Source organism: Pseudopipra pipra, chromosome Z (assembly GCF_036250125.1).
Source record: "Pseudopipra pipra isolate bDixPip1 chromosome Z, bDixPip1.hap1, whole genome shotgun sequence".
NCBI classification, from domain to species: domain Eukaryota; kingdom Metazoa; phylum Chordata; class Aves; order Passeriformes; family Pipridae; genus Pseudopipra; species Pseudopipra pipra.
Genome location: NC_087581.1, coordinates 54,783,744 through 54,810,802, shown reverse-complemented (window position 1 = coordinate 54,810,802; position 27,059 = coordinate 54,783,744). Strand labels below are relative to the sequence as shown.

The 27,059-nt window shown below is 38.3% G+C and overlaps 1 protein-coding gene across 10 annotated transcripts in view; it reads right to left on the bottom strand.

Annotated features, from left to right (window-relative positions):
- LOC135407823 (transient receptor potential cation channel subfamily M member 3) overlaps positions 1 to 27,059 on the bottom strand; it is a 413,117-nt gene that overhangs the window by 234,947 nt on the left and 151,111 nt on the right. For 5 of the 10 annotated variants that reach the window (XM_064643196.1, XM_064643201.1, XM_064643197.1 and 2 more), the window contains exon 1: positions 20,609 to 20,807. The exons of the other annotated variants lie outside the window; for them this stretch is intronic. In XM_064643196.1, coding sequence (XP_064499266.1) covers positions 20,609 to 20,698 — 90 coding nt within the window. In that variant the 5' untranslated portion in view covers positions 20,699 to 20,807. Of the gene's footprint in view, positions 1 to 20,608; positions 20,808 to 27,059 lie in introns of those variants that run through there. 10 annotated transcript variants of the gene reach the window in all.

Genomic DNA, 27,059 nt, shown 5'->3' with positions numbered 1-27,059 from the left:
GAATTTGAGTGGCAGAAAAAAGAAGCATCCTACGTCATGTACAAGGTTTGTGTGCTACACCCACACACTCCTGTGGCCTAGTCTCTCTGCTCTGTCTAAGCTGAACTGGGCTCTAAAGAAGTACTGACTTAGTGTAATTTACTACTTGTTAATTTCCATTTAATAAATAAGAATTTAATTTAGTTTTTGGAAATTGTAAAGATCCCCTAAAAGGGAAGTAGTTCTTGAAATATAAATTCCTCTCAAATGGAAAAAAAAAATTAAAAGTATTTAATATTTTGTGGGGTTTTTTTATTGATGGTTAAACTACTCAGTGATTTATATAAGAATCTTATTTTTAAAATAAAAAGAAAATTTATCCTAAAAATTCATTACATTTGAATTATAATGAACAAAAAATAATTTAATTAACTGACAGGCAATTTACTAAGACATCACCTGGATATTCCGCAGGAATTTAACATCATGTACTTATTGGAACACACAATAAAGAAAGATGATGATGTAATAATTTAATATTGACTAGAGGACCCTTTGACTTGAGGTTTCTTAGGGATTATCAAGGAAAGGGGTGGAGATCTCAGGTTTGTTCTGGATTAGAAAGAATTTATGAATTACCAAGGCTTCTGGCAGGATAAGGGAACTATTTTCTGTTCAGGTCTACTGAGGACTATAACAATAAAAGATTTATGCTAGAAAAATATCAAAAGAAAACAAAAAGTGCCACAAAACAGAACAGAACACACACTGTGTGCAGAAAAAGCAACTAAAGATTTTATACTCAAATACAGCAGCTCATCATATCCAACATATGTCCATAAGACAACCTAATGGTTTAGTAGTATGAAAGACTGGACTTTTAATTATTAGTGGCTCAAACAATCAGCACAAAGAAACCATCCAAGCGCAGAGGGGGTGCAGGGTGCCTAAGTCCTTACATAAGTAACTCAGCTGTGAAAACTCCCCTTCAGGGAATTACTGAGACACTGACACATACCTGAAGGTATTCACCCCTGCTGATGGGCCACAATTGACTCAACTATACTGATGTAAGAGGCAGCTGTAACATCTTAGACCATCAAAGACTCCTGAAGTGTTCTGTGACAGTATTACATTATCCGCCTCAGGGGAGGTACGTGCAAATTCCCACCAAGCCTGAGCACAATATTAATCCAGTGGACCTTGTGTTTTGTGGGGTTCTCCCACCCTCAACAGATCAAGACAGCAACCACCACTTAAACCAATGGACATTGAAATTGCAACAATCAAATCTCATTGGAGGATCCGAGAGTGTTGAATATAAACCTTTCTCTCTCTCTCTCTGTGTCTCTCCTTCTTCTCCTAACTTCTTAAAGTCTGCTAAGTTAGTTTGTAAGTGCCTTACTGTGGATGTTGCTTTAAAGTTTGCTAAGAACCTCATTCTAACTTCATGTTCTAAAGTTTGCAAGTAAAAGTTATTGAATCTTTTCAGAATTTTGTTGTTTCTCCCATGCACCACTCAGAGTAAATCAACTAACCTTCCCCTACATCCACTGAGTGGAACAAAGCCTAAAAAGTAGTCAAATATTAATATTTGGAAACCAAAGCCAAAAAAGGTCTTACAGAAAAAAATAAGATCTGAAGAAATAATCACATTTCTATTGCAAATAAACTATGACGTTGTGCCAAAGACAAAAATCAGCCTTGTAAATTTCATGTTACAGAGCAGACAAGCAGGAATGCCTGATTTACAGGGCTTACAGGAAAAAAACGCAAACTGTGAATGTGCAACAAAGTGCACATAAGCTGAAAAGACAAGTCATTCAGATGGAAAAGACGCTCTATAGGAGTAAACCATTCCACACAAAAACAAATGTCCTGTACAACGGAAATGTATGGATTTGCAGAGATTTGTATTCTTATGACAAAGACAGAAGTCAACTGTCAGAGGATGTCATAAATTCTCACATTGTGGGGTTTTAGGAAAGACAACCAAAAGAAAATGAGTTTCTTCAAGCAATTTTTCATGGTACTCAGTAAGGTGATAACAAAGACATCAACGGTATCTTCATATGCTATATGCAATCCAATGAACTGGAATCATTGCCAGTGCGCAATTAGACAACTGATTCGAGCAGAAGCATGTGCCTTTAAAAACGAAGTGCATGAATAATGAAAGACTACAAAACATGCCAGTTGAGATCAGTAGCGCTATATTTGGACTAGACTTATTCAGGTGTTCCCCAGGCTGGGGTTCTCCAGAGCTCACTAATGGGACTAGCTTTGTTGATGACACCCTGGGATTGAGTGCACCCTTGGCAAGTTTGCAGATAACACCAGGTTGAGTGTGATCTGCTGGAGGGTAGAAAGGCTCAGATCCCTACAGAGGGATCTGGACAGGCTGGATCAATGGGCTGAGGCCAACTCTATGAGTGTCAATAAGGTGAAGTGTCATGCCCTTGGGTGACAGTGCAGTGTGCCCAGGTGGCCAAGAAGGCCAAGGACATCCTGGCTTGTATCAGCAGTAGTGCAACCAGCAGGACGAGGGCAGTGACCGTGCCCCTATACTTGGCACTGCTGAGGCCATGTCTTGAATCCTGCATTCAGTTTTGGGTCTGTCATGGCCAGAAAAACATTGAGGTGCTGGAGCTCGTCTAGAGAAGGGCAGTGGAGCTGATGAAGTGGCTGGAGCACAAGTCTGATGAGGAGCAGCTGGGAGAGCTGGTTTTGTTTAGCCTGGAGGAAAGGAGGCGAGGGGGGAAGGGGGGAGGAGAGAGGGACGGGGTGGTGTCTTATTGCTGTCTACAACCACCTCTCTACAAAGGAGACTGTAGTGAGTTGGGGGTAGGTGTTTTCTCCCAGGTAACAAGTGACAGGATGAGAGGAAATGGCCTCAATTTTCAGCAGGGCAGGCTTACACTAGATATTTGGGAAAAAATTTCATGGAAAGGGTTGTAAAGCATTGGAAGAGATTGCTGAGGGAAACAGTGGAGTCATCATCCCTGGAAGTGTTCAAAACCTTTGTGGACATGGCACTCGAGGACATGGTTTAATGATGAACATGGTGGTGATTCTAGGTTGATGATTGGACTTGATGATCTTAAAGGTCTTTTCCAACCTTAATAACTCTCTGATTTTATGAAAAGGGAAGTGAAAAAAATTGCACCACTCTCAAAAATATAGTTTCATGTCACAAAAGGATCATGGAAGCTGCCTTGTCTTTACTAATTACACCCAAGCAACAATCACAACTGAAGTGAATTCAATATTAAATGCACTTTAACGCACCAAAAGGATAAGAATGTTTGGAAGTGGACTAAGAAAATATGATCATATTTTCATCATATATGTTTCCTGTAATGTAATACATAGCAGACTTGTGAGAGAGAAATTTTTCATTACTAGTAATTTTTTCAGTTGGTCATAAATTACTGACATATAAGTACACAAAGTAGATCAAATAAATCCTACAAAATAAGAATACATCTAATGAACCCATCTAATCCAGACATAGGGATTGAAAAATTAGTACTATCTGAGTGTGACCTTAGAGCAGTCTGTACAAGCAGACTGCTTGTACATCTCTGATCATCTCTGATCATCTGTACTTCTCTGTACATCTCTGATCATCCCTGATCATCTGTACTTCTCTGATCATCTCTGTAGAATTTGGAGCTGAAATTTGTAGAATATGAAATATTGCCAGATCCAGTCATGTTTGAAGATACCACACAAATGCATCAGACTAACAACATCATTCTGAATAAAGATAGCTTCATCATCTCCACAGCAATATATTAAGAATAAATGAAATTTATAATAGCACAAAGAAAAAAAAAATTCATGAATTTACCTTATGAAAATTCAGACAACTGTATAAGTAACAAGAATATTGTACATACTTAGACAAAGGACCTACAACAAAAAAAAAAATCAATCTCACAATAAGAAATGAAAGCTGAATCTATTTTGTAGTAATCTATTTTGCAGCATGAGTAATGTTTCCTATTCTGTGGCTTAAAAATTGTATATGATAGATTATCAGTTGACTAAATTAAATTTGAATGTGCAGTGTAGATTTACTATATGAAGAATGTATGCAATGGTGTTTATTGAGGTATCATCTTTCATTTAGCATCCCCCTTCTAATATCTTGCAGGCTTACTACTTTACATTAATTTTAGTCTCTGCTCCTTACACTTCAGCTTCCTGAAGCAGACAAGATCATTCGTAGCAAACGATGCAGTATTCTTAATTTGGAGAAAAATCTTTTGAAGTGTAAAAGTTAATGAAAAGAATTCAAATATGTGTAAAACTTAGGCACTAACACGTGTTTTGGTCTGGTTTTTTTATTGTGTTGTTATGACTATTGCTTTTAAGAAATACACTCTTGTTTTATACTTTGGAGTAATTATTACAACTTGTGTTATGTACACAGGCACAAAGAAAAGCAATCAGCATATCATGTTATTCACTGCATTATCTATTTAAAACAAAAAAGAACTTATTTGGTACTAGCCCTCAAACTGTCCGTGGACTCAATTTTCAAATCATCATTCATTTTTCTACAACATAATTCATTTTATAGCTTCATATCCTAGCATCATAGCAAAACATTTGTGCCACAGGTAGAGGTAACCCAGAATCTACAAAAGGATAGAGGTAGAATTATGGGCCTAATTTCCCCTAATTTCTGTTTTGCCATTATATGGTTCCAGTCAGGAAAGCTGCAAGAACTATAACTTAGAAAAAGATGACATGCTACCACAAGAGTCAAAACCAGCCAAAGCTGCAACTGAAAACAACACATTTTGTAATAAATTAGGTCTTTATGCTGTCTATATATTTACCTCAGTGAAGTCAGGACTTAAAACTTGGAGGTGAGACAAAGAAGCAAGTATTCAATATCAGGTTATTAACACATTTATTGTGGTGGCATAACCATTTCCTAACAAAAAGCCATTCTGAAGAGGGTGACAAGGTTGTCTCTTAATTCTTTTTCATTTAAAAGGCAATTGCTTGCAGCAATTAAAAGATTAGGACAAAAATTAGAGTTAGGTTAAGCTCATTTTGTTTAGATTGCTTTTTGTATGCTTATGTGCAGATACTGGGTATGGTAAACATGGCATCTTGTACAGTTACATGTATTTTTGTGTGATTGCTGCAAATATTAAGAACAGGCAGACTATTAGTAGTACTACTACTGCTCTTGCATTCTTGATTTTAGCTTAATCAAGGCTTCGTAAGTATGCACCTAATTTTCATATTTTAAAAAAATTCTAAGGTAACTATATCAGAAACTTCATTTTTTTTAGGCAAAGATTTATACTTCATAAATATTTAATTTATATCTTTATTCTGCATGGCCTTAGAGAGAGTAACTTACATTTATCATCTTTCCCTATGAACCTTCAAAAAAACCCCAAACAATACCCTGAACAAAGAATAAATTATTTTGGCAAACCACATATTCTGTCACAAGAAAGCATTGTCACAAGAAAACATGGGCTGGAACATGTAGATGATTAGGCAGACTTTCTTACCAATGAAACAGAGGTCATACAAAGCTGAGAAATACTTACTCCAAATTAGATAGCTAATGTGCCAAACAGTGTACTTGCCTGACACATAACTGTGGGTTCTTAGTGATTACATGAATGACCTGAACCTTATTTTTTACATTCAATCAGAAAAACCTACATAGTCCATCTAACACTACAGTGAAGTACTGGTTCAGCTCACTAGCTCACAGTTTAAACTAGCTCACAACTTATGAAATTACATTTGAATTATTAATGCTACCTACTTTTCTCCCTTGAGTTCTCTCTCATTCAATTAATCAATCTTAAATTTTCTGGCTCATACAATGTGAAAGCATCACAAATTGAGAAGCTACTGTTCTAGGTTCCTCGTGCTTTTCCTGAGTACAAATCCATACATGCGTTTGTAAAATGTTGAGAGATAAAGATGGTATTTCTTAGGCAACTAATTGCAAATGGGACTAATGGCAGAACATATCATATTTAAACACACTGAATGATCCAAACAGTAAGTTAATCAAGAATCCAAGAACTATTTTTTAAATTTCAATTGTATCAGAATTGCTATATTTGATCATACAACAGACCATATATTTACTAAGATAGTCTTGCTTCCACAGCACTCTCAGTCTGCAAATCTTCATGCACTCTCCTGGAACAGATGTCTGGGGATAGTGACCTTGTCTTTGTGGCAATAGTTCACCATCCAGATCATGAAGCTGTCTGTGGAAGCCAACTGTGTGGTAGTGAGCCCACCACAGCTTAGGGCTGAATGAGACCATTTACATTGAGATTAGCAGGGACAATATGCCCCAGGGCTTTGGGCCTCTGTCAGAGCTGCCCCTCATAACCTTGTGGCCTTTCAGTTAATACCCAGTCGTGCCCCACATCAACTACTGTCTCTGCTGTAGACAACAGGAACATCCAAAGGGGATCTATAACACGAGACACCAGACACTTTGTTCTTCCTCATTTTGCACACCATTTTCCTATCACCCTTGCATCCATGATTGGAGCAGCACAACCTCGTAGTTAAGTGATGATAAGAATCTTTGTGCTTCTCTCTGGGAAGAAGATAGCTAGAGGCTGAACTCAAAACCCTGCTTCAGGATCCTTACGGATGTTTCCTCCACCATAGCTGCCAGTGGTGCCTTAGCCCTATTCATAAATAATAATCAAAAGAAGTCCTGCCAAAGAAATGATGGATAGCCTCACTGTGCCTAGCTGTGCAAAACAACTAAATATTCAAATTGAAATGAAGTAGGTCACAGAAAACAAACAGCTTGACAGCTTGTAGCTGATATAAATTGCTAGCTCAACTGCTAGCATGCTAAAGAGTCAGAGACACAATGGCTGTCTGAACTGTATGAAAGCTGTCCATTGCTGTAAATCAGCTTCAACTGTGATAAAATCAGCTATCCAAACAAATTTCTGAGACATTCAGATGTAAAGCTATTACTGCAGAAACAACTCCAGAACACAACTGCAATCTAATGTGCACCTAGAAACCACTCTGTTTCAAATCTACAGAATAAAATTTGTCACCTTTCACCCTTGATATGCTGCCACCAAGTGCTGCCGCTGAGAATAACTTCAGAAGACTCTTCTGATGACTGCTGAATTCAAGAAGCTTCTATGATAACAGCCTAGCAGTTTCAGTGCTGTTCTACACTACTGAAGTGTTTAAAAATGTATCTTTGTCCACATTTTAAAACAGAAGAGATATCTGCAAAAACAAGGACATTTTCTTTGAATATTAACAGTCTTTGATCTGCTTTGAAAACTAGTCAAATCAGGAAAGCACAAGTCATCAGGTATCTCCAGTTAGATCAGGCTGCTCAGGTCCATACAACCTGTTTCAGTGCTTAATCACCCTTGTGATGACAATTTGTTTCCATTACTCTTGTCCTGACACTCAGCATCTTTGAAAAAATTCTGGGTTCGTCTCCTCTGTACCCTGATTTTAGGTATAGAAAGGGAGAAATAGGATTTTCCCTCTACCTTCCCTTCCTGTGGCTAAACAAACCCAGCTGTTTTTTGCATGTCATATGTGAAACTCCCTGACCAGTTTAAATGGCCTCCACCAGACTCACTCCAGCATGTCCATATGTTTCTTGTTCCAGGGACCCCAGAACTAGACACACACTGAGATGTGGTCTCACAAATAGAGGGGAAGGATCACTTCATAACATTGTAGAGTCATAGAATCTTTTAGATTCAATCAATTCCCTTGACCCCTGCTGCCTACAACCCTAACAGAGTGCAGGATGCAACTGGTCCTCTTTGCTGAACAAACACATTGCTACTTCATGTTGAACCTTGCTGTCCACCATGAACTCCAGTTTTCACCACTATTTCTAGCATTGAAAGTAAAACAGCAAATGTCTAGTAATGTTTTGATGTTTTTATAAATGATCTAGATGCAACAGCCAAATGTAAATTCAGTAATTTTGTTGACTGTATTAAACTAGGAGGCACTGTGGACTACCTCAAGGATAGAGAGGCTTTATAGAGATATCTGGATAGACTGGAGAGCTGGGTAACCACATTAAATTTAACAAGAGCAAGTGCTGAATTCTGCATCTGAGAAAGGGTGATCCTGGGTATACATATGAACCAGGGGATAAGAGGCTGGAAAGCATCCTCACATAAAGAGATCTGGCAAGATCCCTCGAGACAAGATTGAGAAGGAGCAGTTGAGGGTACTTGGTTTGTTCAGCTTGGAGAAGAGCAAGCTGAGGGGTGACCCCATCCTGGCCTACAGCTTCCTCAAGGACAGCAGCGGAGCAGGAGTTGTTGATCTCTTCTCTCTGGTGAGCAGTAACACGACACAAGGAAAGGGACCGAAGGTAAACCAGGGGAAGTACAGAATTAGGAATAGGTTCTTCCTGCAGAGAGTAGCAGGTCACTGGATCAGTTAGTCATATAGTTTAGTTTTAGGAAGTCCTGCAAGCACCAGGAGTAGGACTCAATTATCCTATGACTCTTATAGGTCCCTTCCAACTCCAGATATTCTATGATTTTATGATTCTGAGTACATATGGATGAGCTAACTAATTTCAGCTCAAATCAGGAATTAGTGATATGCTCTCCCTAGAATGAGATTGGGAAGCAGACAGAAAAACAGCAGCTAATGAAAGGATTAACTTGATTAGATAAACTTTCCGCAAAAAACTGATGTTAGTAATGTGACATTCTAAAATATATTTGTATTTTATTCTCTGCATGAAACCCAAAGATATTGTTTTAATTTTAATTTTTTTATTTTCATCTGCTTTATCATGTTTATAAAGTCTCAACAATACTTCTGTTTCTAACCTACTTCAGTTTTTTATTTTGAAATAGCCCACTTTTATGAATGGAATTAAAAAACAACAAACTAGTACAAACAGAGATCTGCTAATATGCACATAATCCAAACAAGTGGGGTATATTAATAATCACTGCTTTAAGCACATGTTTTAGCATTTATGTATTCACAGAGTATTGGGAGCACATATCAACTACCTGAATTAATTATGGGTATCTCATTCTTTACTGAATCTTCCTGTTTTGTGGGTTTTTTTAACTTTGAAACAAATGTATTATGTTATGCTGCCTGTGGCCTCACAGTGAAAAGTTGGAAGTCCACACAGCAGGAAGCAAGTGCTTTAATGACAGTTGATTTGAGTATCTGAGACAGGTCTCAAATGTCAAATTCAGAGGCACAGCCCATTGCATCATGGAAGCACAGAAGAAGAAACCTAGAAAGAGCTAAAATTTTAATGGAGCAGTTTTGATACAGACCCATCATGAGTTCCTCATCTTAGCAATTTTGATTTTCTCAGCTTCAGGAAACGAGCTGCTGTTTATTGGTACTGTTAATTCCAGAGTATGTTGCCTCAGGGGTTTCTGAAAAGTCAATCTAGATTCAAGGGATATCAATTCTGAGCATAGAAAAAAAAGGCATTAAAAAGCAACTTTGAGGATGTTAATGCTAGCTTTACTCATGATGACATATAATGCATGCTTCCAAACTGGGATTTTTCATTGGCAGACATCTTTTTCTAGATTATACATATACATTCAGTGCATTCAACAGCATTATGGTAGAAATGCTATGGGAGAAGAGACATATGTCAGCGTAGTTGAGACGGTGTTGCAGTATTAACCTTGTTTTGGCTAAGGCCAAGGAAGAAAGTGTGAACTAGGGTCCAACAGCCATGTCACCCAACTTAACCCACTGTAGGGTGCTGGTGTCCATGCTCAGAGCTGAGCTGGGACTGGAGCTCCCCAGCTCCTTCCCAAAATCCTGTGGTGCTGAGCTGACATGGGCATACCTGGCAGCTCCCTGATTTTGGGATCCCTGCCTTACTGACATGAAATGACCTCTGAGATTCAAACGAGCATTTACTAACATCTGCTAAGAATAGAATTAGGCTTAGGATGACTGTCACAAAAAAAGCTAATTATCAATGCTTGAAGCAATGTCATATAAAGTGATCACATTGATACTGAAATAAAGTGTATTCCGCAAAAACAAGCTAAAGTAGAATACTTCATCATGCAATTCCAAGCACTAGGAGCAAATACTCCATGAATAATGTGGTTTAACTGTAATAAAATCTCATTTTCTGATTACATCAATGCAAACAAGGACTAGAATTGCCAAGGATAGTGGCAATGTATACTTATTGCTCAAAGAAAATTAAAATTTCTATTTTATGCTTCAAATAAATTGAATTAATAAATGTTCTACACACTTCTCTGCAGCTATTCATAGTTATTTAATCATATTAAGTAGTTTGTTTCAACTGTTTGCCCTCCTCATTTACTTTAAGAGGAGAGTACATGAGATTTGATATGGAAATATCTGCAGCATTAGTTATCCACACAACTGTTTGCAGCAGAGGTACCTGAACATACACTCAATCTTGAACCAAAACAACACAGTGAGCATTATACATACCCTAGATTATTGCAGTGTTTTTCCTCCAAGCTTCGAGCTCTGCTATCTGGCAAATAAGGGTCACACCCTCTAAAAATTAGTGAAAGTGTCTCCATTGATTCAATTGGATTCACATGAGTTGGAAATAAATTAATGTAAAATAACTGTGTTAACACATTTCATGATGCTGAGATGCTAAGCGTGTCAGGTAATTTTATGCAAACAATTTGCTCATTTCAGTGCTTGCTTAAAGACTTCATATTGTAGTCACATCCCTGGTAGACTGTAATATTGGTGAGCAAGTAGTTCTCATTTGCTCAGACTCTACAGACATCCATTTTATCATGGGATATTTTAGTAATGAATTTTTGAACATCAATAAACCAGAAAATTTGCACTATTTAAGAAATAAAAGCAACTAAAAGAAAATAACCTCATCCTTAGATCTTAGATATTAGTAATAGCAGTCATCAGACTCTTAAGACGAAGCAATCCTCTGAACAATTTACTATTCCCATCCTGAATAAGCTAGAGTTCTCACAGTTACCATTAATAAGGAACTGCACAGGATATTTTTGTCTTGATAGATCAGATTTTTATCTTTAAATTGTTCTTAAGTAACTGCATGAATCAAGAAAAAATAAGTTGATCACATTTAATTTCCCCCTAGGATATGTCTGAAAATATTTTTTATTCAACTCCCCTCCTCCCCCATTTGGGTTAGCAGGATCAAAATCACCTTTTTATTCCAGAGAAATGCATCTACACATTAAATTTCCTCATTGGTATGTAATAAAGGTAGCGAATATGCTTGAAACTCAGTGTCTTAATAAGTAGAGCTGCTGATTGTCCCCCACATGGAGTTTTAAAATTTCTTTGCTAATGTGACCATTAAAAAACATTGGTTTTATGCAAAGAAAAAAAGAATATTTCTGCTGTGCAAATAGAAAGGGATTGAGCCCTCCCAAAACTCTCCCTGAGGACTGATAGTTGTTAGTCCACTCACATTCTTATAAAATCAGTTAAACCAGAAAGACATTGTAGACAATTTAATGGAAATTTATTCAGTCTCTTCAGGACACTGAAATTAAGGAGGGTTGTGACACCTTCCGTTTCCTTATCAATCTAGTTTATAGAGCTAGGATTAGAATGGAAGACTGAGCAGGAGTCCCTCACATCCCTGTTGGCCTTTCCAGTAAGACATCTGAAAACTAAAGAAAGGCAGAAAAAAAATGGGCAGCAAGGGAATATCAGTCTGACTTCTGTGGCAGATACAGGGGAATAAATAATCTAATAATCTTCATTGGAAGATGACGAAGATGCATACGTCATGAGCTGATCTATTAAACCAGCCAATTTCCAAACACAGCACAAGAATTTTTAAGCAGAAAAAGCTGCCACATCTGTCTCCTCTGCTCATAATGGACAAAACAAGAAACACAGTTTTTATGTGCAGCAAGAAAGATCCAGGCAGACACCTCAGAAAAATATTTCTGATGGCCTAGACAGGGTCACTGTAAAAGACTGCCTATTGCATTATGGCTTTAGGAACTTAGACAAACACCTAAAGAAATTATCCATGTTGAACTAGTCCTGCTAGTGGCAGGATATAGGAAGTATCTTCTGGGGTGTCTCTTTTCATAGCGTATCTCAATTTCTTCTGTTCTCACAGAAGAAATTAAGCATAGGATCCCTAAAAAATTGGCATCATATTCTTTTTGAAGACAAAATTGGATTTGAACTGAATAATACAAAAAAGTATATGGCTCCCAAGCAGTATCACTTTGCAACCAGCTGTATCAAAGACAATACAAAATCACAGCCACTGCATCCAAAACAAAAGGGATACCTTTAACTACCGCTCTGCTTGTCTTAAGAAGCATTTTGAGGAATCACAGAAATTTGGTTGTTAGCATAATTGCCATCATAACCTGGCACCACTATTGTTTCTGTGACTGAAGGCTAAACAGCCAAATACCTGAAAACTTCTTTAAACGACACAGTTCAGGAAAAGGGCCAGTGCAGAGGTGGGCAGAAGTGTAGGGGAAAAAAAATCTGAGAAAAGCTGCAGTATTATGGCTAGGTTGTGCACATCTTCACAGTTTCAATGTGATAGTACAGAATTTGCGACCATTAAAAGACACTGTTCATCAAACATGGCCTCCTGCAAAAGACATCACATACTAGTCTGAAGTACTGAACCCAAAAGTTGAATAAGAATATATCTGGAAAATGCCTTCTGCTATTCAGGACACTTAGAAAACTCTACATATAATCATATAAAAGTCAGTCTGAAAGGTCCTCTGGATACCCTATAATTAGTTCATCCAGTTGTTGTTTTGGTCTCTCTTTTTAGCTATATGCAAAGATGCATGTCCAGCCATTGCACTGTAAAATTGAGCTGTGATATTTAATTACAATAGACCCAGCAGCAACATGTCATGCCCATTCGAAACACCAGGGAGGCAAAAAAATTGCATCCTTCTGAAACAAAACAATGTGGTGCATCCTCCCTAAAATCTTAATTATGATGGCTCAGTAAGATACTACCTCTCCCATCTGCATTTACAAGCAACAGGTGAAGAAGAAGGTAAATGAAAAATGTTTCACTCAATCATCTTCTCACTAATGTAAAGTCAGCCTGATAATTGTTATAATTACATCATAAGAAACTGATATTTTCTTCAGCAACTTCCTTGACACTGTTAAAAGCACTTTGTCAGACTGTTTCATGTCATCATATTACTTGGTGGATGAAAGATATTTTCGATGAAGTGATTTTATTTCATGCTTTATTACCAGCTTTGACATAAATTTCCAGAGAGCCCCCAGGGCATTTCTTTTTACACTGCAGCATAGTCTTGTTAGCAATTCAGGTGGAATAAAACTACTCAGCTTCACTTTGTGGTCTTGTGCCCTGAATTTTTCACATGGCACCCTCTCAAACATAAGGAACAGTATAGTAGAATAACATTAAAATCTTATGCTTTTAATACACTAACACATTAAACAACATTCTATCTGTAACTTCTGGCTTGTATGACTTCTATACTTAGTAGCATTTTACAATTATTTTTAAAACAATAATTGTTTTAAAAACAATTTAAACAATTGTTTAAATTGTTTAAACAATTTTGTTGTGTTTGTTCAGAGCAAGTCTTAGTTTTTTCTTCTATTCCACTAATATACATAAAAATGCTACTTTTTATTATTTTTATTTCTCTGGAAATTACCATAAATCATCTCTCATGCAGTCACAAATTATGAAACTTCATTTAATTTCTGACAAGCAAGTTTAATGCAGTATTTCATATATTATCAATTAAAGACCAGTGGGAAATGCTGCCACTTGCTGCCTCTTTAAGTACTCAAATCTGAAAAGGCTGAGGCTCATGGGAAGCAGAGATCATTTATAAGCCAAAACCTTCTGCGTGCAGGAAAAGTGGAAAATCCTGGAGTACTTCTCTGATACCTCTGATATCTTCATCACTGTAACCCATTTGCCATGTGGCACAGAAGAAGGCAAAACCTCACTCTATTTTCTAAGATGAAGGTAAAGATGAAACAGCTGGATTTAGAGAAAGCAGTGAAAATAATATTGAGGTGCAAGAGGATAAAAACCTGTAGCAGTTGAAGGATCCTTATTTTAAACAGCCAAGTATTTTTGTACTGTAGCTGCTGCATCAAGACTGAAAATTTTGCATTACCTTTTCTATTACTTCTTTTTTGAAAAGCGCTCACATGGCAGTGACATATCTAGAAAGAAAAAGCTTTTTTTTAATCCCCTAAAATTCTCTGGTTTAAAAGAAGAAAGTTTGCATTCACACAAAAAACTTTGCATCTTTTCTAACCTGAAAGTCAAAATCATTTTTCCCTCTACATGGCATTAGGAGATCACAGTCTCTGCCTTCAAGATGTGTCTACTTTTCACATGTAGGCTCTTCCATGGAAACATGACTTCCACCGCCACACTTTGTTTTTATCTCTCACTTTCTCTTTTTCTTAATTGGGAATACAATTCTTTTTGTGGAAACTAATTTGGTGCTACATCTATTCAAAGTCAGTGGTCATCAGCCTGAGTCATATTCACGGAAAAGATTCAGTCAATAAAGCAAACAGCTAACGCTCTCTGATTCACCTTTGATCACATAAAAAATGTACACTGCACCAAAGAATTAACCACACAGAGTGACTACTTGTTTATATAAAATGAAAAAATCATTATCAACTTCCACATTTCCTCTCCTTTCAGAAGAAATCCGTCAGAAACTCCTTACACGTGAACATGCCTGGTTGCTGCACGAAAAGGATCAGCTCATCTCACTGCTGATGAGAGGCATGACTTCAAGAAATAAGCAGCTTTTGAGAATGTGCAACCTCCAAAAGGTATATTATCAGTTCTTCAACCTCAGCTGTGAAGTGTCTTCACCATTCTGCCATTGCTTGGTTATAGAATGTGAAGTACCAGAGGCACTGCTGACAGCTGAGCAGCAGTAATGCAAGCACACCTGTGCAAAGGGGCTGTGAAGCTACATTGCAACACCCATTGCTCCCCTAATTTGGGGTGTAAAATGAATTTATTGACAACAAAACAGGAGACTGCAAAGACACAGTAATGCCCTGCCCCAGGTCTCTCTCCTGCCATCCTTGAATGGTGAAACTGATGGCACAAGGAGCAGAACGGATAACAGAAAACTGAATCTTTTTCTTTTCTAGAAACATGGCTTTTGGGCTTCTAATGACAAATAAGTCAGAAACATGCAACATGTATCACAAATGCGAACAACTATTTTCTTTCTGACAGGAAAAGAAGGGTGTTTATCAAATAATTTCTTTCCGAATAGAACTTATATGCACTCCTAAAACTCATGTATATTTCACACCATATACAGCATCCCAACCATACCTACAGGTGTGACTAGTTTTTCTATTAGTGAATTTATTAAAAAAAAAAAAAAGTCACAGTGACTGGTATTTTCTACATGCCTGTGTGTCAGGCAGTCTGATCTTAAGGGCTGAACTGTGATTCCTTCCCAAAATGCATCAAATTCTCCTGAAGGATGTATAAGGATGGCTCATTCATTATTACAGTTTAAGTCAGTAAGCAGCTGAGTGCAGACGCAAGTAAACTACTACCCTAATTTTACTATCAGTAAAGTGTGTATTACTTTCAAAAACATTTAGTAAACCACCTCGGTAATGAAAACTGTACGCACTAGGATTCGTTCCAAGAATATCAGTTTTTCAGTCAAGACTCATTTCGTTGCAGTTTGAAAGGTGGATATAGTAAATTAACTAAAATAATAGAATTCTTACCTATTAAGCAGTAATAAGCTAGAAGACCTCACTGCCAACTGGACATCAAAATACTAGCCAAGAGCAAAAAAACCTACACATTTCGACTGCCCTTGTGTTTAGATTTCTGCCCATTTTCTCATTGCTAGTGAATAAATAGCATAAAAAGCTTATGCTTCTGTTTTTAAAGACCATAACACAATCTAACATTACGATCTCACAATTATGGCACAAAATATACTTAAAAGTATTTTAAAAAATCATTTATCAAAAGTATCTTTCCTGAAATATAGGAGTATTCTATCAGTCCAATAACCTTTTAAAAAAAAAAGAACTCTGCAATCCATGTGAGAAATAAAATCACCTCCAAAAGATACAGTTTTCACCTCTCTGGTAGTCACTTTTTCTCACAGTATGGGGTTCAGAAGTAGAAATATTTTCTTTTTTATAAAGAACACACTTCATTCTTCCACCGTTATGGAGAAACAATTTTTTCACTCAATTTACCAAATCAGATCTTTTTAAATTTTCCTGAAATAAAACTGTATTTGGTAATCAAATAGCAATGTAATTTTAGCTGTTTGAGCTATTGAACACTGTGGTATTTCGCCATGTACCTTAGTGAAGTCTGCCACATATTCCCCAGTCTTTATTCCTGTAGATACCTTCTTTATGGACATAACCAAACTTGCTGTAGGAAAAATATTGTCCACACAGAGCACAAGGATGCTAGTACTATATCCACATATATCAGACCAGTCAGAAGTTTGTATTAAAAGACACTGTGTCTCATTCTAATGAGCTATTATTCAGCTTTTTAGTTTTCTTTTGGGTTACCTTATACATTCTTGGTAGGGCAATGAAATAAAAATAACTAACAAAAAGAAAATCTAGTTTCTCATTTGATAAGAAATTTAATGTCTGATCTCTTTAAACTTCCACCAGTTCAGAGAGCTAGGTTAGGCTACTCTTTATTTGGTATAGTTGAGTTGGCATTTTTACTGAGTGGTATGCTGGCAAGAAAACATCCAAGGATTTCCTCCATTGTTTCTTCTGATTCACTCAGTTTCCTTTCCTCTGGCCCTTCCAAACTTCCTGTCTTACAAGCTTACTTACTGACATGCAAGTCAAATTCATTATGAAAAAATTTAGTAGTTTTATTAAGAAAAAAAAAAGAAGGTTGGGTAATTTGTTGTTTTTCAAATGTTGTACACTTGCTCATCTATAAGCCTCTGGTGTTGCACATTATGGACCTTTTATTTTTCAGTTATCTGTCTACTCTCAGTTTATTTATTTATTTTTCTTTAACATATTGACCATTTCTTGATTGCATGGCATGTATTATCTCTGTGTCAAGCAGAAGTGCAACATCTGCAGTCTCTTCTAGGGCATGGGGTCCTTTTAGTGAAATCTTCAGTATGATGACATTCATTCATTTTTAAGAGCACACAACATTGTTCTAAAATGTCCATTTTCTCTAAAACTAACCTGATCATCTCAGAAGAATGATGGTTCTGCACAAAGCCACCTCTGCATATGTGCTTATATATGCTTCTTACTCCTTACTTCAGATAGGAAGGCATTAGACAGTGTGCTAGCATGTGTTTAAGCATATTGAAACAACTACAAAAAGTATCAGCATGGAATGGGCTAGAGAAAATAATTATTAGAAGGAAAAATGAGATTTTTATGTAAGTGGCAAAAATCTTGTCTAATAATTTGTTTCAATCTGTACTTCAAATACAGCTTCTAGTACTCTGTGTGCCTGTCAGAAAATGAAAAACTGAGAAAACAGGATTACAGAACCACACCTACAGAGCAGGATATTAGTGAAGTGGGTTAGAACAGGAACACATGCCTGGAAGAAAAGCACAGGGACCAAAACTGGACAACATCTACAGGTGATCTATCTTATCTAAATTATACAAGACTACTGTGGCCAGAGCTCTATCAAATGTTAATTCAGGTAACACAGCAGTGCACACCAATTCAACAGGATGGAACAAGAGCATAACCTACCTGCTGAATAACTCTTTTTAGTATATATTTAAAACCAGTAATTTCAAGACAATCTGATAGATCTGTTAGTAACACAAAGAGCCTTGCCTCCATGCAAGTCCCAGATTCTAGTGTGAAAGCACTGATGTTACATTTAAAATTGTATCCACAGAATAAGAACTTTAAACGCCTCATTGAGAAGACACAGAATTAATTGAAAAGTTCATGTTTTCTATTACAAAGGTCCAAGTATGCCACAGTGATTCTTTGTATAACCCAGGAAATCTCTGCTATCCCTCATTCTTAAGAATGAGGTATATCCTTGAACTTAATGGTGTCATTCAGCTTTTATGCTCTGGTAGATTAAAATAAAGTATAGAAAAGACAAAGACAGAACAATATCTGATATTTTTGTACTCTTAATAAATTTACATTGCACACTGAAATAGAGTTTGGCAATGATAGAAAAGCATATAATAATAAAAATATGCCATAACATATCAGGTTTTGCAAAGTTTATTCTGTTAATGGAGGGCATTCTCTGAAGAAAAAAGATATATAGAAAAGAGTCTAGTAAATGTTTACTTAAAAACAATATCGCATTAGTCCTTAAGACTAATTAATCCAATTGGAAACTGGGCAACTAAAAAAATGAGCTTAAATTATTACACTTGCCTTTCCAATGCGCTTGGATTTACAGGAGCACTTTTCATTTAGAAAAAGAAAAAAAAAGTTGTCTTCTTTATTTTTTGGAGAAAGATACAAAAGAGAAAAGAATACTTCCTATATATAAAAATTTTCAATTTTCCTGAGGAAAAACAGGAAAATATTTATACTAATTCTCTGGTAATTTAATGCTGCTGTTATTAGTCTTCCCTTGATGAAGAATTTCTTCAGGTTGGCTGTTGGAATTAAGTCAATGGGGCCCTGTTCTTATGTCAATCGCTTGCTTTAAACACACTAAATAATAAAAGACAAAGATAAGAAGCAAAATTTTAAGCTCTCTGGGAGCCTAGAAGATGCTGATGTATGCATTTCCCTCTCCAATCAACCAGCTCTGCTCATGAGCTGAGGAAGGAGCCAGAGTCCCACCTCCTTTGGCTTGGTCTCTCCCACACCTCACACACCCCTCCGTGCAGAGGTTGCTTATCTCTGGTTATTTTCCCTGCTGTTGTTAACTCCGCCGGGTCCACTCACTATCTATTCCTAACAGATTATAGCCGTAGCCTCAGAAAATCATTTTTAGTCAGTTCTTTTAATAATTAATCTCAATGTTCATCCTTAAAATATGCAATGAAGAGAAACCACACACATGGGGCGACATTTACCTGCCAAAAACCAAATACTGCAGATTACTCTGCTCACCCCCCGACCCACCGGTTTTGAGAATGATGGTAAAATTCCCCACATCTGAGCTCTCACATCTGGGCAAAATTATGTTTTCCTAAAGGTATCTGACTTGTAGAGTTTGTATATTCTCATGTGTGCTTCTGGGGCTGGGGGAAGCCTTTACAGAACAATCAACACCACCCTCTGATTTGTTCTGTATTAGTTATATTTTGAAATTTTCAGCAATCTAACTTTTGTCTTTCTTTTGTTCTTTGGAGCTGCTCCCAGCAGCCATACATCTGGTTTGGAAACAGAAATATTTTGATACTGTAACCTGTTCCTGCAGGGATGTGACAAATACCTTTACAATATACAGGATGGTCACTTGTGCATCACATATACAATAATTATACATACAACAGATGCCTGCTAAGTGCACTGTCATACACTACACTGTTCAAGCATGTTACAGTAGTAAGAACTGACCTAATTTCCAAGCTACTCACATAAAATCAGATGGTTATATCAAATGTTAATACACTGTTAGAATAAACACATTTTATTTGGCTGTATATTAATTTCAAAGCCAAACTATCAAATCCTAAGATGAAATGAGATAAATAGTGTAATGAGTCTAATATTTTATAAAATAAAGCCTACAGGGAAATTACTACATTGTTTAAAATTTCATTGTACTATCCAATTAATTTAGATGTTCCAATACAAAAGAAGACTTTTCAGCTTAATGTAACCTTTTTTCATCAAAAAGTTGATTCAAGATATTTTGTTTTCCAGCTACAAATGCCTCTAAAACAGCTTCAGTGGGGTGTGCAGTAGTAGTGGTACTCTGCATGCTGTGATTAAGAGCCCTCCACAGTATATAATCCCAAATAATTTTTTCAAATAGAAAATAATTATTTCCTAGGAAGGCACATTTAAAAACACTTTCAAAAGCACCATCAAAACTCTAACACTTGGTTTAAACAAATAAAAAATCAGGTAGTTTCACTGATGCTGTCTGCACTGCCAGTCTTTAACTGACCTTATTCCCATGTACAGCTTTCAGCAAGCCAAGATAATTTTTTTCCACTGACATATTGCTCCACTTACAAATTGGTCTGAGTAGTACTGGACCTTCAGGTATTTCTTAGGGACTACATAACCCAAAGAACAGATAGCAGAGGACTGCTCACAAAGGAACACGCCTTAGAAACAGACACCTTCTTCATCCCTAGAAGTTCACATCTTGATTTTTTTAAGATAAGGCAAATAGCAGCACAGATATCCATCATCCCTCTTTTCCTTTTTACCCCTCTTACAGACCTTTCTCGAGAGCCAAACATGCTGAACAGACTACCGACAAACAATATTGGTATCTTCAGGTGCTCACAAGCGATTTCAAAGGTAGCAGGGAAGGTAATTAATACTAAAGTTGGGACTATTTCTGAGTCAACTTTCCAGCAACAGCCTCTGCAGTCCTGCAGACAGGTGCTGAGCGGCAGACACCAGTTCCCGAACGCAAAGAGGGCTCTCGCCGTACCTTAAGGAGCCTGACCGAGGGGAGGAAGGCGGCATGGCACAGCTTCCGGATGGTCCAGTTGAGTGGCCGGGGAGCATCGGTCTGATTCATGACTGTCCACAAATCCCACCGGGAGATCAATCGCAGACCTGACAGCGCCTACCGCGGAATCCGCCCTCCGGGGCGCGGGCATCCCACGATGGGCGCGTCCCGCCCGGGCCCGCGGTGCCGCAGGGCAGAGACTGGGCTTGACTGAACTGAGCTGGGCTGGGCTGAGCTGGGCTGGGCTGGGCAAGGCTGGGCGAGCGGGGGGGCAGCGGCAGCCGCCGAACCTCCTTCCTCCAGCAGCAGCCTCCTGAGCGGGGATGGCAGTGCTCATGCATGCCAAATGCGGCTGGAAGGGTGGAGGCGATCCGCCCGTGGCTCTGGGCAAGCTGCCCCGGTGAGCGGAGAGGGGCAGCCCGTAAGAAAACCGGGATGTGGCGCTATCGGCCACGCTCCCTCCCGCCCGCCTCCGGGAGAAGCAAGGTTAGTCAGGCTCAGCCGAGCCTCCCGCCTCGCTCATGCGCTTCCCCGGGCCAAAAGCAGGGCAGAAGGGATTGAATTTAAATAAAGCAAGGGAGGGGTACCTGCACTTTCTTTCCCAAAGCGCTGCGAGGAGAGGGAAACCGGCGCGAGGGGAGGAGGGGCCAACACTCAGACAACAGACTGACAGAGGGGAAATAAATTCACACTTGATTTACTGATACAACGGACCTAGAAAGCATTTCATTAATCTGGCATAATCAGTGCACTAGCAGCAAGTGGCAGGAGTTAGAAGCTGTACTATAAGAGCACGAGTGCTAACATGTGCATCCTGGACAAAAAAAAAAAAAAACCAACAAACAAAAAACCAACAAAAACCAAGTCAAAATTCAGCTCGTTTTAATATTGTGTGCACTAAATAATTCTTTCAGAGACATGCAAACAACATGAAGTAATATTGCTGGAGCAATTCAAGTGTAGAAAAACATATTTCCATTTTGGGCACTAAATGGCCCTCCCAGATAATGAAGATATTCTTAATGGCAGCTCTCCAGCTAAAGAAGACCCTTTCCCCCACTATTTTTCTTATAGGATGAAGATTACACGAAGGAAAAGTTAGAAATTATAAAAGAAAGCCTATAAAGCAATGGTGATTTTTCATTTTGCTAGTAATTACCAGTTTTTACTCAGATTATGGACAAAACCAGCTACTTCTCAGTAAAGTTTAAGTCCCTCATAACTCAGGTTGGAAAATGCACTTTCAATTTACTTGGCTAGTTTCATTGATCTGCCATTTTCACATTTCCTTTTAACCTTAATGGACATATTTTTCCCCTCTATAATTAATCCTTAGTATCGTGTCTACATTCATCAGCAAAAGCTGAATAATTCTCCAAATGAGGGTAAAGAGATCAAGGCTACTGTTTCTTTGGAACTTATGCATGCCAGCCAGCTCCTCTTCACTGCACCCTCTCAAGAACATAGTGCAAAACTGATCATGCACCAGAAAAGCCACCTGTTCCACCCCACTGTACATGGCAAAATTATAGAACTTCAAAGGTGCAGGGATTAAACCATGAGTTGTGTGTGGAAAAGAAAGGGTAGGACACCAGGAGACATTAATTACTTTGTGGCAAAATTTGTGCAGATGAATTTCTGGTTATGGTGGAGCAACTAGTTTAAATTATACATATTTAAACATCTCTTGCTTGAGCTCTTAATGTATTTGTTTCATGAAAGGAGGAAAAAACCCTTGCTATTGATAGTGAAATGGAACCTGAGTAAGTAAGTATAATTAGCTGAAACTTCTTTTCCAAGCTTCTGTAAATGAGGCAAAATTAAATAGGTAGAAAAAAAATTTGACTTAAAATAGCATACACCTTAAAAGATGTACAGCATGTTAACTTTGCTCAGTTATAAAGGTAATCATATCCAGTGATTAAGCTTTTGGAGTTCATAGTTAAAAGAAAGCAAAAGACTCAAATCAGAAACAAGAACTCACAACTCCCAAGACCATGGCTTTCCCCTATCCCACACCCTCTCAAGACATACTGATAGGTTTTTTTACCCTTGAAGATCAGGAAAGTTTCTTGGAAAGGTACCAAACTCAGCATTACCTTGAGTTTTTCACATCCATTTTGCATTAAGCATCTGTAATAAAACAAAATATGCTAGGGACATGTGTACTAGGGACAATGAAGACAGAGTAATCCTAGCATGCTGCCCTTCTTTGGGTAATAATTCTCTGATGATGCTAGAGAGATGAAGACAATGAAGAAACCTAACAGATAGCTTTAATAAACTAAAAATAGTGAGCGCAATGTGTCTTCTAGCTTGCACAGAGCTTCCTGTCTCTGAGATGAGCTCTATCATTGCTGCCTTCTGCAAACAGTACCTTAGGGACGAGAGTTGTTTTCTAGTGCAGCGTTTAATACACACCAACCTTTTATCACAGGCCTGATTTCCATGGCCTTGTGCCTTGCCTAGTCGTCTGTATTGGCAGAAAGTGAGTGCAAGAATATGAACTTCTGTCAGTCACAGTGAGGAAACTGGTGGAGAGGACATTATCATGACATGGTTAGATCATTTAAACACTTTTAATTTTATTTTTAATGAATATTTCTTACCTATAAGTAATACTGTTGTGATTTTGAGGCTATTGAGTGTAAATCTGAGGAAACTGAAGCAAGGAGTTTTCTTTGTATTCCCAGCAGCCTCCATCAGTTTTTGGTAAGCATAAATGGTGAAGGGTTGGGAAGTAAAGAAGAAAATTCTGAAAAGTTTTCTTTTCAGACATTCTGACAACAATGGTTAAAAATATAGTGAAAGATTAGGGATATGATGGGTTTTTATGTAGTTTGGGGGGCTTGCCAATTCAGTGAAAAAGTCAGAGTTGAAATCTCTTATCCTTTTCCTGTCAGAAAAAGCAAGTGCTCAGCTCAGCTCTTCTACAATCTGAGGCCTATTAGGAGATGCAAAGATGTAGCAATCCCACTAGAATTTAGGTTCCCACTTTGCTAGATTTAAAAGATGGAGCTGCCACTTTCATATTTAAACTTTGTCCTGGAAGTATGATCACTGCACGATCAGTATTCATATCTAGTTCTTTGTCTCTTGTGAAGGAGCACCTTTGGTACCACAGAAAGGCATACCAAATAGAAGATAAATTCTATTGCTTCCTGCAATACAGAGATATTGCAGACTTTTCTAAAACCTATTGTTAATGGAAAGCATTTTTTGACTACTTCTTTTTGGATTACTGCAATCTAATGTGATAATAATTCTACACTTGGAAAGCTCTGATATGGTAAAATTTAACACTTCTGGGAATGCTACAGAACAGAAAGTGGCTGAGAAACTCATTAACATCCAGACCTCTCTGAGCACATTAGCAACGTCCAACATTTTCAACCTGAGAGCAAACATTAAACAAGATATCATAAGCAAACCCAGCCACTGTTCTCCTATCCTGTCCAAGTAACAATTCCTTTATGAAATAAGAGATTCAGTGTAAATGAAAGGCAGAAGGGGCTGGACTAGAGAGATATAGGAAACTAGAGAGATATAGGAAACTGGAGAGATATATTGGTCATCAGGGTAGAAAACAACCTCTTCTGCGTGGCCATTGCCTAATGTGAGAAATATCAGGCAGAGTTTTCCCATGATATCACACCTGTTCTTCCCATGTACATCATGGAACAGAATTATAAAATCATAGAATTATAGAACAGTTTGGGTTGGAAAGGACCTTTAAAGGTCATCTAGTGTAACACCCCTGCAATGAGCAGGGACATCTTCGAGTAGCTCAGATTGCTCAGAGCTCTGTCCAACTTGACCTTGAATGTTTCCAAAGATGAGGCATCTACAACCTCTCTGGGCACTCAGTATTTTACCACCCTAATTGCAAAAAACTTCTTCCTTATATCTTACGTAAATTGACCTCCTTCAGTTTAAAACCATTGCCCCTTGTCCTATCACAACAGGCACTGATAAAATGTCTGTTTCTCACTTTGTTATAGGCCACCTTCAGCTACTGGGAGGCCACTGTAAGACCTCCCTGAAGCCTTCTCTTCTCCAGGTGGAACAGCCCCAACTCTCTTTGCCCCTCCTCATAGGAATGGTGCTCCAGCCTTCTGATCATCTTTGTGGCCCTTCTCTGTACTGAGGACCCTAGAACTAAATACGGTACTGTGGAGTCACAACAGAGCAGAGCAGAGCAGATGGGCAGAGTCACCTCCCTTGACCTGCTGACCACACTGCTTTTGATGCAGCTTGGGATACTATAGGCTTTCTGGGCTGTGAATGCACAAACTGCTGATTCATGTCCAGCCTCTCATCCACCAGCACCCCCAAGTCCTTCTCAACAGGGCTGCTCTCACTCCATTCATCCTGTAACTTGTATGCATACTGGAGTTTGCCCCAACTCAGGTGTAGGACCTTGAACTTGGCCTTGTGAAACCTCATGGACTTCCTGTGGGCCCACTTCTCAAACTTGTGCAGGTCCCTCTGGATGGCATCCTTCATGTGTCAACCACATCACTCAGTTTGGTGGTGTCTGCAAACTTGCTGGGGGTGCACTCAATCCCACTGTCCATGTCACTGTTGAAGATGACAGTACTGGTCCCAGTAAGTACCTTCGAGGGACAACTATTGCCATGAGTGTCCATCAGAAAATTGGCTACTACCCTCTGGCTTTGACCATCCAGAAAATTCCTCATCCACTGAACAATCTACCCATCAAATCCATATCTCTCAAATTTAGAGAGAAAGATGTTGTGGGGGACCATGTCAAAGGCCTAAATACAACATCTGTGAGAAGAAAGACAGATCTTCACAATGTAGATAGAGAGCCACATTGCCAAGGCATGCCAAGGTGTTGCCGAGGAGAACCTTTCCTTCTTTCCCAAGGGCTTGCACTGCCCAATGGGAGAGTAAATACCAGAAAAACTGAAACTACCCTTGCGCCCCTTTGCTTGCAGTGCTCATCACGGGACTACTACATCAGCATATCTGTATGCTGATGCAGATGTGTAAGTTCTTCATAACACACTTTGGTCATCTCCTAGGTTTGCAGAGGAAATGGCAGGATGGCAATAGAAAAAGAGGTAATTCAGAAGCTTTTATGTAAAAGTCAGAGCTAACAAATCCTTCCAAGAAGGATTTCAAGAAGCATCAGTCACCTTAGTATCCAGCCCCTTTGCAGGTCTGTAAACTAAACAATATTGAAGAGTACATCAATAAACAGAAGGCTACATTTATAACAGCAATAGTGTTTTTTTTCAACACACTCATATTTCAATTTATTTATGTTCATTTCATGTGATTTCTTGCAAAAAACAGGGAATAGAAAGATAAGTATATGTTATAAAGTTTGGATGAACTGTATTTAATTTTATGCCTGCCATAACATCTTAATAGACCCAGATTTTATTGAAGCTTAACTCGATAGGTAATTAAATTATAAAACTAATCCACTGCTCTCACATCTTTTCTATTCCTGCATGCCTGAGGTAGTTTTTCTGCTGTTATCTTTGCTAAAGTATTTCACAGGTCTTCTGCGACATGCTCATAAATCCCTCTTCCCCAGACATAGACACAAATACTAATATAATGTAATGTATAAATACTTATAAAATGTTAATCAAATAATTTTTCATAGATGGAAATGATTCTATAGACCATTTCAAGCACATATATAAACAGTGTTGTATGTAGCTATAAGTTATATCTTTTGGCAACTGAGCAAAAAGTCAGAATTAAGGGTATTCTTTCTTTACCCTAAGTTTTATAGGTGTGTGTGGCAGTTTGAGCCACATTAGGAATCCAGAATCCAATTTCCAGGCTTCCCCCCACCCCTTCCCACAATTTTTCCCAACACTGGAGAGAAACTTTCAGGTGAGGCTTCTATAGGGGAAGGGGGAAGTATATACATTTATTTACACAAATAAATACTATACAAACTAAAAGCAGCTATATATATATATATTACACTTCTATCAGTCCTTTAAGTCCCTCCCTTTAACTTTAGTCCAGGAGAAGCCTTTTCAGGCTGGGAAGTAACCAGTCTCTCCCTCGTGGGAGTGTTCTGGGCCTGAACGCTCCCCCCTCACCAAACTCCAGCTGCTTGTGGAAGTTTTTCCTCCTTACGAAGTCCAAGAAGATAGCTTTGAGTCCTTTCTCCTTGGTCTGCTGTGTGATCTCTCTTTCTCAGTCTCACACCTTGGTTCTTAGGCTGCTGCAGTGTAGTTCAGCTTATCAAGCGTCCTCTGAGTCAGTTTTCAGCTGTCCCCGATCAGCTTCAGCAGGGCAACTCCTGAGCTCTTGGCCCATCTCCAGTTTTGCCTGGGATTCTTCTCCCAAGTGCCGAGCCTCCTCCTCCAGCCTGTCTTTTGGCTCAGCTTCAATGCTGAGCCTCTCCTCCACTTTACAGCGGAGGGAAAGGAAAAGC